Source organism: Trachymyrmex cornetzi, unplaced genomic scaffold, assembly GCF_001594075.2.
Source record: "Trachymyrmex cornetzi isolate Tcor2-1 unplaced genomic scaffold, Tcor1.1 scaffold316, whole genome shotgun sequence".
In the NCBI taxonomy this organism is placed as follows: Eukaryota; Metazoa; Arthropoda; class Insecta; order Hymenoptera; family Formicidae; genus Trachymyrmex; species Trachymyrmex cornetzi.
Window position 1 is genome coordinate 991,542 of NW_017297858.1, and position 12,792 is coordinate 1,004,333.

General features: G+C 31.9%; 1 protein-coding gene across 2 annotated transcripts; it reads left to right on the plus strand.

Moving 5' to 3' along the window:
• The first annotated feature begins 1,749 nt into the window (after positions 1 to 1,749).
• Sclp (leucine rich repeat containing protein 20 sclp) lies at positions 1,750 to 11,802 on the plus strand. 2 transcript variants are annotated; one of them, XM_018509803.1, is made up of 4 exons: positions 1,750 to 2,673; positions 10,037 to 10,180; positions 10,302 to 10,469; positions 10,853 to 11,802. In XM_018509803.1, the coding sequence occupies exons 1-4, from the start codon at positions 2,520 to 2,522 to the stop codon at positions 11,014 to 11,016; spliced, it is 630 nt and encodes a 209-aa protein (XP_018365305.1). In that variant the 5' UTR covers positions 1,750 to 2,519; the 3' UTR covers positions 11,017 to 11,802. The 2 variants fall into 2 exon arrangements, with proteins under 2 accessions (XP_018365305.1, XP_018365306.1); XM_018509804.1 differs by lacking the exon at positions 1,750 to 2,673 and adding an exon at positions 7,208 to 7,509.
• Positions 11,803 to 12,792: the final 990 nt, after the last annotated feature.

Genomic DNA, 12,792 nt, shown 5'->3' on the forward strand with positions numbered 1-12,792 from the left:
CGCATAGTAAACTGGATAGCACGTGGCAAAAGCAATAAACATTTATTGCACCTTTTAAATTACATTTGCAAACCAGGTTCACTTTTGCGAAATAATAATATCAATTAAATATTTCAATTTTAAGTATTATATCTTGCACCTTTAATAAATTGTTTACAGGATAAATTTTAGGATAAATTAGGTAAAATAAGTATGCTATGATTTAGTATAGATAATATCTAAAATGGCGCAGTGGGCAATTTGCCCCGATGCAACATATAGTTTACACAATATTATTGACCTTCATTTCGCACATTAGTTGAATGAATAATTTTGTGTATACATATATGCAGATAGCCGTGTGCACGAAAGTGTCTTTGTATTTCTTCAAGTATTTAATGCTTAACATAAATTCAGAGCATCCGAAGACGTTATGGACTGCGCATTCTCTGATTTTAACTTCTCCATTATATATCTAATACTCCATTAGAAAGAATTGAACCTCTTTTTTCAATTCTCAGAGAGAGAGAGAGAGAGAGAGAGAGAAATAATACAGTCTGTTCTTATTACGTCTGTGTTAACATATTCTTTTGACGTCTTCAATTTATATTTTTTTAAAATTATATATATATATATGCATTATATATATATCTTTTTTTTATATTTAATATATTTAAACAATAATTAAGCATAATATTTTTTTGTAATGAACAGAAGTACTTTAAAAATATTTTTTGTGATATGAAGAATAAATTTTTTTCAGAAGAAGTAATAAAGTGGTTTACAACAAAAAGAGGCTAATCTTGTTTGGAAATTTCTTTGTTCGCAAAACTGCGCAGTCAAAAAGCTCGATGCGCGTCAACATTGACATTGAAGCTTTTTCGTCTCGATGTGTAATCTTCATTTCTTCTTCAGCAATACCTACTTCGTCAGTTTGTGATTGTGATATCGTGAAACATATGAATCATATTCTGTGTAACAAAACTAAAACTGAATCCGTTGACTTGTTAAATTTCAATCTTTAAGAGAGAGAGAGAGAGGGCATAAATTTTTCAAAAAATTTTGAATTCTATATTATAATATAATCTCAGTAATTAACATAAAACCAAAATTATAATTATTTAGTTTGTACATTTTTAAAATTAAAGATTTTTTTAAAAGAAAATTTTTCGAGAAGATTTTGAGCAGTTTATATATTGAAATTAGTTTTTTGAACTTGACAATTTGTTTACAATTTTATTGTCGAAGTTTCTTCTTGAAGAAACTACTTTTTGTTTTTAAAGAAAGCGCAAAACATGATTTTAATGCAAAAGTTTTAATAGTAAGGTCTAAACAGATCTCGAAAAAATTCAAAAATTATTTTAAAATGATAGAAAAGAAGCAAAAATTGATCTCGATCAGTACAATTTTAATGTGGAGAACATTTAATTTAACAAGTTGCACAATTTTAAAATGATAGTTTTGTTAATTGATAATTTTTTTTTTCGAATGTCAAAAAAAGAGACCTTCAGAGATTTCGAAGAAACCCTGAAACAGCAGGAAAACCTTGAATAAACGTGATTCTAACACGGAAATTCCGACATCGAATTTGACAGCTTGCATGTCGCGCAGTGCATCTGACTGCGTTTGTTTTCAAACAAAGAGAGGGAGAGTGGATGTACACACACATACAAAGTAGTCAGCTGTTTCGTGACGCTTCCCCGGTGGCGGGGAGAATAGCGAAGGCTTAAATAGCACCGCGTACACTCGTGCAGGCAGTGTTGACGGAGTCACCTGAAACGGACTTCGGTCGTGATCTTCAGGAACGTCAAATGGACTAAGACCTGCAAAGTCCATGCAAATCGCGTAGGAAGTCAGCTGGATCAAGATTCCGCTGAAGTTCGCTCACGAGAACGGAAGATCCACTCCAGAATCGTGCTTGAAGTGGACTCTATGTCTTAGACTTCATGCTGAAATCGTGTGAGATCTTAAAAGACGAGTGTTTCGGTGAAGAAATTGAAAATCTGCGTTTTTTTCCAATCCGGATAATCTTCTGAGAAATGCTCTAGTCTTATTCGAATTAAATTTGAATTCTAAATTGCAAAAAAGAAGTTTTTACAAAGAAGAACATCCTTCGCAAACCAATTTTATTAGGATCCAATTTGCGCGGATTTTCATCCTGACAAAATTTTCTATGTGAAAGAAATTATCACCATTAATCTCAACTGAGTTGAAATATATACTATATAAATTCTCTATTCAGCTAAGTTCTTTCTATCTTTGGATCTGCCGGATACGATTTAGATCTTTGCTAGTGATTCGCAGCGACTAGCTATCAACAGGTGTAAAATTTACATAAAGACTAACTACCGTTGAAGCTTATAAAATGTTCTTTTACAACATTTTATAAGTTCGATTACAATAGAAATCCAGTAAAAGAAATTATTCCTCGGCGAGTGTACGAAGATCGGTGCTGATTTTCGATAAGACAAATTCGAAAGAGAAATTCATATTTGCGCGCTTGTCGCCGTCAATTGTAATCGTACGAAGTGTGAAGAAACATGAGACCGCCGTATAACGAAGGAGAGGTGCAGCAAATCTCGCAAGAACAAGGCGAGAGAAATGTTGCGATGGCAGTCTGCGTTCAACTGGCTGGTCGGGCGATCATCCGGGTGGTTTCACGATGTGAGGAAGCCCAGGATAACTGCAACTTAGGTAAAATAAAGTAAAGAACACCATAAAGTTATTTTAAAAAGCGTTCTAAATCTTAAATATTTTCCTTGAATATCTGGAAGAATTATAGATCTTTGCAACGTTCCTGAAGACCAGTTTTATCATTTTTATTAGTTTAATTGATTAATTAAGTATTAACTGTGATTAGTCGATTCTGATTCATTCTGATTAATGATAAGTGCGATTGATTAATTAGTTCCAATGGAATAATCAGTCAATTAAGTTAATCATAAATAGTGAAACTTTCTCTTAGATGATCAAAAGATAGTTCGGATTTTTAAAACATTTTTTAAATTTTTTGATACTATAATGTTTAATAAATTTTGATACTGAAATGTAGTGAACATATATTTGACCTGTGTATAAATTAAATACGAATTTGATACAATAGATTTTCAACGTTATAAATTTAACAGCGTCGCGTGATTTTTTTTTTATATCAACATCTATCCTTAGAGAAAGTTAATACAGCAAGTATTAAATTGATTAGAAATTAATTATTTATTTTAAGTATTAAAAACAATAACAGTACTTTTAAGACTCATAATAAATAATTATAATAACTAGACAACAAAAAATTCAAAATCATGACATAAAACGGTCTTTTAAAAGATGTCTTTTAAAAAATGTCTTTAAAATGTTTTAAAGACATTTTTAAGACGTCTTCTGTCTCGTTTTTAAACATACGTGTTTTGTTTTGGATAAGCAATTTAATATTAAATTTAATAGTATTAAATTTTTCTAAGGGTCGTTAAAGGGTGCGGTCGAAGTTTCAACTACAAGTGCTTTGGAGTATTTAATTGATCAATCAGAAAAAAAATGTTTATTAATTGACCAATTAAAGAATGGCTCAAAATTTGTAGCATCATATTGACCGTACTCAAAATTAATCACAAGAGAAATGGTTATCTCACGAAAAAGTCAAACTTGTAAATACTATATACAGGGTGTTGCAGATACATACTAGACAGTACGACGGGTTGTGTGGCAAACTTTGCATGGGCAGACGCGCTTTTATAGACAATGACAGTGACTTTATAACATAAACTTTGTAATATAAAAAATAAAACTTTGTAGTAACTTTATAATGTATAAAGTCAATGTCATTGTCTATTAAACCACTCTTGATCATGCAAAGTTTGTCGCGTAACCCGTCGTACTGCCTAGTATGTATCTGTAACACCATGTACATATATGTATCTCAGTGTCACGGTTCTACTTCCTGATTTGAGATAATTTCCACCCTTACCTTATCTGTAACATGCCGTCTGCGCACACTGTGACCTTGATCAGCAATGCTCTTATTGTTTATATTATAATATGCCGGTGCTTGTGACTCACCACCTATTTTATAAAACGTACTCTGTAGATTACGATTGCGCAGACTATAATTAAACGCAAATTATAATTTAATAAATATAGAAAATAATAAATTCCAGAATTTCTAAAATTTAAAATCTTGAAAATCGAAGCTTATTATATAGACAAAAAATGTAGTGCCGAGAAAATATTCACGAAATCAAAATATACGAATAAATGTTCGTGTCGTTTAGTATTAAAGTTTATAAGTTCAATTTTCAAAATTTGTAGAATCACGATTCTACAAAATCGGAAATATAGTACTTATATTGCAGTCATAAAAATTTATTAAATGAAATATTTATAGTGACAAATATCTACAATAAAAAAATGTAATATGAAACATCTTTTCTTTTAAATTTAAATAAGTATAATATTTAAAATCAGCGATAATATAGTGTCTATTTTATCAATAACTTTATATGTTTTGATTAATATTAAAAGTCTGGATAGTATAAGAGGATCTGGTACTAATGGTTCGTAATACAAAGATTCACGATATTAATGATTACGGAAATAAAGATTTGTTTCCGTAATCATTAACATCGTTTCCATATTTATTAAATTATAATGTTAAAAATCTGAAACATCAGAAATCCGATTGGAGTACTTGTGAAAGTTCTGTAAATTTAAAACTGACGATCAATAAAACGCAGTTTCTACGATATAAATATAAGATTCACAGTGTAAATCAATTATCGGATTACGATAAAAATATTGCAAGTGGTAAGCGGTAGATCGCAACAACGCATTTCTGCGTATTGTCACGTTAATAATATCTATCTTATCTAATGCATTATCTGTGACTCAGTTTGCTTTGTATGGCTAACGAACTCTCCTTATACTTTCATCAAGATTTGTGATACGTTTTTCTTACACGCGTAACACTACAGTCATTGAAAAAATAGAAAGAGGAAGCAAGGAACAGCTAATAAAAATTGGTCTACGAACGCCGAGCGTCGAGACTCAATGTATTGATGATTTCCTGTTGCAGCTCAGCAAAAAATTTATAACATAGTTCCGTAGAAAGTACGGATCATGCCAATGACGTACTCATCGCGTAAAAGCAATCATATAGTACGTGAAGAACATTTCCGTTCTACTTTGTAATTTCATATTAATTTTATTAGAGATAAAAAGATACAATTATATACCATAATGAGCAGTATAAAAAAAAATATATGAATGACTAAAAAAATCTTTCTTTTTTTCGCATTTAATTTTTCAATAAATGTACCACTTGCGAAACAGACTATAATGATATAACCACAACAATAAATCACAGTTAAGCAAAGATAATTTATGTGTTTTAAAGATTTTTAAGATATTTAAATTTCTTACAGATTAAAAATCAGTAGAATATTTATGATATTTACAAAGTTGTGTTACTATAACAGTTAATAAAATTGAAGACTATGTATGAAATTTCGCTTGTGGAGGAATTACGCAGGAATGGATAAATAAATGGGTGGCGTTTCTCGAGCATCAACTCGGATAAAAGTGAAATGTTTGCTTCGCAACTCCAGCATAGATAATTGACTGGATAAACATTGCGTTATACAACGCGCGTATCCGGCCTTTGTTTCTTTCCTTTTCACATCGTGAACCTCGCGGAACAGCTGTGATCCTCTGGTCGTATCTTCGTCTGGTATCCGGGCTGATCATGCGTATCTTCGGGACACCCAATGCATACGCGAAAGGTCGATCTCGGAATAGTAAAGCGGAGCCTTGGCAATGTTGGTCTACGCGCACCGAATATTGCCAGAAGGCTACGTTTCCTTCTTTTTATGAATTTTTTTACTATGTGATTTGACATATCAAATACGAGATGCATTATAATACAAATAAAGTGACAAAAAGTAACTGCGTAACATTAGCAGTAAATCTCTGATACCATAGATCTTTCAATGATTCTTAATTCCAGACCAAGTCTGAGTTATAGATTTCTGATTTCATAGAGTGATTTTACAAATTTGCATACCTTGACAAAGATATAATATAATATATAAATCGATATTTATTGATATTAAATTAGAATAAAAATTAGCTATTAAATCTCCAATATTGCATCCAATAAGATAAAAAATGAGTTGGTTATAAAATAAACTTTTTTATAAAATATCCCTTTCTTTATTACGGTTGTACGTAAACGCTGTTTCGCTTTAACAGATGTTGGAGCTAATGCTTTCGTGCATCGCGTGAAAGAACGATCTTGTGCGAATCCAGAAATGTAGGAACTTTTCAAAATAAAACGTACAAACGAATCGCGAGACGCGAGAAGTTTCCGTATAGGGCCTCACGACCTTAAATGGTAGCTTGCTATTGGCTCTTTTCTGTATACTACTGTTTGATAAAGAAAAACGATCGCACGTGCATTAACTATAACCGCGGGAGCAACAGCGAGAAGTAACTTTCATACTAATTACACAATGACTCTCATACTAATTACACAATCCTCTGTTCGAGCACTTTATCCTCGTTTATCTTTTGCCCGAATTATATAAGGCGTCCCACAACAACACAATATAAATAATCCAAATATTTGCTTGCGAAAAAGATTATTTTGAATTCATATAAAAATAAGTTTAAAGAATTAATGGAAAAATTTTCATAATATAATAATTTTCACAAAAAAGTGTTAAATCAGGTTCTTTTTCTATCTTTACCCTATATTTCAATCAATCTAATTATCTATTATCAGTCAATTTATTTGTTTGCATAGTGCATTTTTGGGACTAATTGCTCTGAATTACTTGGCCTTATACTTAATTTTGATACACTGTATTTTTATGAGTCATGATGTTTTTATCAAAGATCTTGAACTTATATGATTATTTCTTGATTCTTATCAACAATGAATATTCAAAATTTGAATTCACAAAATTTTTGATAAGACTGAAAAAATGATTGTACAAGTTTAAGATATTCGATAAAAACATTATGATTCATAAAAATATATTTTATCGGATTTTATCCAAATTAAATGCATCAAGGTCAAGTGATTAAAAGCAATCAGCCTGCTCGGAAATGTTATGACAAATAAATAGCGATCTGAGAACTATTTTCGCGCCTGTCTCCTTGCCATACGTCGAAAAAAATATTTAGTTGACCAAGTTCGTCGAACGTTTATTTATCAAGAGATGAGTTCTAAATCTTCGACTTATAATATCGGTGCAAAATGTACAATTAGCGCAATCATATAGCGCGTACGTTTGGCTGTCACGGAAAGTGTAGCACCTTCCCGATCTTCTCCTCAATAACCAGATTTCCAAGAATGAGTCGTGATGAATATGACGGTCGGCCAGGTGGTGGAACTTATTTCGGCAGGCAACACACAGAAATAAATGTTTCAAACGCAGTCAGAGCCGTGCCGGTGAGTCAGTACGACGGCCAAAATGGCAAACGCTGTAACAAGAGTGATTCTTCGCTGCGAGGAGGCGCAGGAGAACGAGAACCTCGGTAAATTGCAGAATTTTCGGTGAAAGCGATTGTTCTTGATTCGATTTAAGGCCATTACATGTACAAAAATTTTAGCCACAATCGTAAAGTCTCAAACAAATCGACCAATCGCAATCAAAATTGCGATCTCACGTTTTAAAACGCTCATATATGATTGGTCGATTTGCTTACGGCCTTATAATTATGACTAAAATTTTTGTACGTACAATGGCTTTTACTCGCGCTTAAAATTCAACAGAAAGGTTACTAATTATTATTAACGAATTCTCGGAGTGAGATTTCCACGTGTTTTCGTAATGTGTTTCGCATTGGTGCACGACTGGGACATCATAGCAATAATTAAAAAAAAAAAAATGCGACTGGACTGGTACAATTCGACGAAATTTCATTGTACAGTTTTTTCTTTACGTCAGATTTTGGAGATTGCGATATTCAACAGAACGCACTCAGATTTGCAAAACAATTTTTACTTTTTATTATGACATTACATCTGTTTTTCTATAATAGCTGAACTAATACCTATAGGGTAACTCTGGCAAATACGCCGCGCTGGGATTTACGCCGCAGAAATCAGAAAAAATAGGAGTGTCGAGGGTAATTTTTCCGCAACTATTCTGTTACATGCCTTTATGTTATATTAGTTTTACGTTATATTAGTATTGTGTTATAATTTCAATTTTTTACTGTTAATATTAGTGAAATTATTGTGAATTGAATTGATTTGTCTTTGTAATAAGTAGTGCCATCATAAATTATAATCCACATAAAATGATTATTGTAGGACGCGTAAAAAACTTAGTGGTTATTTCGTGATATATAAGTGTAGAGGAATAGTGAAGTATATGTTTGTATAGCAAAATACAAGTGCTTTGCTCTTGTATTCTTTGTTTAGTTTGTTGTCTTGTATACCCTACCTGTTTAGGCTATATGACATTTTTAGCGGGCGGGATTTATGCCCAAAGCATACAAAGTGCGCAGATTGGATTCAGTACATCAAATGCATGCATTTTCCACCCTTATATAAATGCAAGGGTTCCAAAAAGTTCTTTTTTTTAATACGAAAAATAAGTATTTCAGATTTCTAATATTTTTTTTTATAGTAGTAGACAGTACAAAGTTTTTACTGATATAGAGAGTTCGTTTACCTTAAAAATAGTAAATAATGCTTAATAAATTAAGTTTTTGTTAGATGAGGCGTATATAGAGAAATTACTCTACTTGTGTAAGGGTTAGAGTATTTGTGACACTTTTGAAACATAAAGTAAAATAGGTATGTGTTTATTATTTGCGAAAGATTAACGAAAGCAAGAAAGCAAGTTCTAGTGCAGTTTAGTAAGGGAATGAAAAGCAGACTTAAAAAATTTTATTTCTCTTAATCGAACTCTGTGATAACTTCGATATAAGAGACGAAGAAAAAGAAAATATTCTTTATTATACATGTAGAGAATAAAGAAAGCCATTCTCAATTATTGGAATTTGATTGAAATTCTTTGTTTGACTTTACGAAGCGTTAACAAGTATACGTTTAAATTGTTCCTCGATGGATTGCTAAATCGGACAATTCCGCGGTTTATCTTCCCGGAACTGCGCGCTCCGATGTTATAATGATCGCGATGATTGATAAATATATAATGCGGAATGCATTTGTTCCATAACGCGTTCTTAGCTCCCGCGTTCGAGTTAGCTTCAACGACGAACGGTCTTCCGTGCTGGAAACCGCGCCAGAGAAAGCGTGAAACGCGGTGCACTGACGTTAAGTGCACTTTCAGCAGTTATGATGCGCTTAGATTGGCGTTTTCCCATTTTTTTTCAAGTGACGGAACACTTTTACAATTTATTATTACAACTTAACTGATGCTATCAAAATTTGACAGCGAGCAAATCTCTCGCTCTCAATATTCTCTGTTCATATTCTCTGTTTAACTTTAATTGTATAAAAGGAATTCTATTTTTTTTTTTCGTGCGCCAAACTGAACTGTGAGAAGACATTGGAAGAATAAAAATTTATTTTGGTTCTAGTTTTCTTTTGATATATTAAAAATTTTATTTTATTTTGGAAAAAGAGTTAATTATTTCAGCTAATATTTTTTCACTAGAATGTTGAAATTTTTAAAGATTATTATTGAGCATTAAAAGAGAGGGACATTAAATAATGATAATAATAGGATATATTTCAAAAGTAAAATCGAATAAATGAGCATTAAGAAAGAGGGACGTTTATATAATGATGAATAATAGGATATATTTTGAAAGATCGCAGTGAACAATGGCCTTCACTTTCAGTATTTATGAAGGATGTGCAATCGGTCCACCTTTCAAAGGCGAAAAAAATAAAAAAATAGTTTTTATTTTAAAACATTTGTTTCAGAATTTGATTCTAAAAAATTCTAAATTAGTTATTTCAAAAGTTTATTTTAATTTACGTAAGCGGCAGAAATTTAACGGAATCTTGGAGAATAATAGTTTAAAGACAGTATTATGTTATTTTTTTTTAGGAAACTGTACATTCTTTCGTTTTACTTTTTAGACTTGTCGGAGTGCCAGCTCATGCAAATCCCAGACGCAGTCTACCATCTGATGCGGCACACGGAGTTGAAGAGATGTGACCTCTCCGGCAATGTGATTACAAAAATTCCAGCCAAGTTTGCCGTGAAATTTTCATTAATCACTGGTGAGCGATAAACTATATAGAATAGCTTCAGATTGCTGTCTTTTTCTCTATTTATATAAAATTTATCTTCGAGAAAATTCTTGCTTAAAATCCCATATTATTCAACAAAACACGTTTGCAGAATTGAATTTAAGCCACAATCAGATGAGCAAACTGCCTGAGGAGTTGGCCGAACTGCAAGCTCTGGAGAGACTCGATATCTCGCACAACACTTTCATCGCTCTACCATCTGTGGCTTGGCGGATACCGCACTTAAAACGACTTCTCGCTAACAACAATTTTATCATCGGTTAGTACCGATTAATTTATTATTATGTAAGATTTTTATCATATAGATATTATCAGTACCTCAAACAATTAACGAGTATAATACATTTACTCCTCTCTAAATGAGGAGTAGATATTTTCATTTTTAGGAAAGTGTCCAAAAATAATGTAGTTATTAAAACTTAGAATAGTTTAGATATGCATAAGAAATATCAATATCAAATATACTACAAGGACTGAAATCGAATTATTTTGATTCCTGACACTGCAAATCGAAAAAAAAGATTTTATACTAATTACTGCATTTCCATCACGATCAAAGTAAAAAGACAATTTTCGAATTACCTGAACCAATAAATTTTCTTAAAATGACTTAACAATAACATTGTTGATTTTATTCTGTAGATGTTGACGTCGAGAGGCTTAGGCACGCACCTGTTCTAGAATTCATCGACCTGCAAGCGAATCCCCTTCCGCCGAGATTGCATGATCTTCTACGCACTCTGACCAGGATTACAATCGAGCTTACTCCTCGGCAAATCGAGGATTGGGAGGACTTGAACGTTTAAGTCATCTCCCAAGCGAGAGCAGTCTATTTCGCGACGGAGAGACGGTTCCGACCTTCGTATTCTCTCGACGAAAATTGCTCAAGACTTTGCGCGAACTAGAAGTAGAATCAATATTTTGTACAGTGATAATGCGAGCTGTGTGATAACAAGTGCCGCGGATTGTAAGTCAATGATCCGCTTGTATTTTTTGTAAATGTCATTAGTGATTTATATCTGTACTTAATTATCACGGATCTGTTACTGATCTCACGGAGATCGATCGATCCTTCGTTTTTTTCTTTTATATCGCATGAATTTTTAGATTTTATCGAGACACTAGTCATGAATGACGCTGTTGTGATCAATTATCGAATTCAAGAATTTTTAGACCTCATTTATGAATGTTTTAGTATCAAAACACTTCCAGTATCGAATTTTTAATAATAAATGATTGGATTGCTTAAATTAAAGAAAATTCGAAAGATTTTCTTGAATCTTTGGATTTCTAAATGACAAACAATGCGATCTCTAAAACGCGAAAGTCTCGGATCTTAAGACTTGAAGAAATATTTGCAAATTATCATTTTATTGTTTATGAATATAATTAACTTGTATTGACTGTATTTTTAACGTATAATAATTTCTGTTTGTCAACGTTACAGACACGTTTACCGCTATGAACTGCCGATACATCATATATAGCCGGTACAATTTTTTTAACATTAACATTTTGCTCTCGAGTATCATCTGAAAATATAACCGACGAAAAGTTTTAATTTTGCTCGAATATTACTGTATAAAATATTATAAAACAATGTAAAAATAAAAATACTCTCTGTTATTTTATATATTTTTAATTTAAAAATAAAGACCGTAATTTTTTCGTAAATTAAATTTTGAGGATGTTTTATATGCCTTATATTAAGTCGGAAGTAAAACGATTAATACTTCACAAATTAATGAGTTTTAAATAAACTCTGACTTTACAACTCGAGCACAAAGTGTTAATAACGAATGACAAATATATTTACTATTAAGTAGCTGTTAGTGTTTGGATATAGAGTGCCCTGTAAAAAAATAAATTATTTGCAATCGTAAGTTTGCAAATGTTTCCGCGAGATTATGCGCATTCAGTGCGTCGAATAATGATTACAATTGCAAATTCGTTTTATTTTTTTGTGTTTTTGATCTAGTCAGTCATTCTTAGACGTACGAGTCTCAAGAGTTACGGACACATAGCTTTATCAAGTCTCGGATTTACAGACAATTGCATCTATGGCATTTAAATAATCTTACAGAATTTTTGGATTTATAAATTCTTGATTATTTTAAGTTCTAAATTGGAAAAAATGCAAAACTAATGAATCCGTTAATCTTCAATTACATCCTCAGATCTGCAAAAATTTGAATGTAACGTAAGACGTCACAATGCAGCAGCAGGAGAAACACGAGAACGCATTTTTTCAATCGTATTTTGCAGGACATTGCGCTTAGTCTATACATCCTAATTACAGTGATTATCGCAATTTGTACCCTGTTTATACGAATGTACCCTATTCTCATGAGAGAATTTGCGGGTCAATGAAGTTAATAGTTCGTATTTTATATTTTTCGCTGTTTCGATGCGCCAGTAGTTAAAATTTTGTAAGATGTGTGTCACAATCGTATATACAGTTTTCGTAACAGAAGAATAGAAACTGCGCAATACTTTCAATATATGGATGGATAATTTTATTCGCTTATATCCTCTGTATTACGTAAACTATTTAAAAATTGTCGAGCTAATTCATACAATGC

Bases quoted from the DNA above. Each gene is read 5' to 3' on its own strand.
- Sclp (XM_018509803.1), top strand. From the start codon at position 2,520: ATGAGACCGCCGTATAACGAAGGAGAGGTGCAGCAAATCTCGCAAGAA. The intron at 2,674-10,036 runs GTAAAATAAAGT...TTTACTTTTTAG, and splicing joins CCAGGATAACTGCAACTTAG to ACTTGTCGGAGTGCCAGCTC. The intron at 10,470-10,852 runs GTTAGTACCGAT...TTTATTCTGTAG, and splicing joins TAACAACAATTTTATCATCG to ATGTTGACGTCGAGAGGCTT.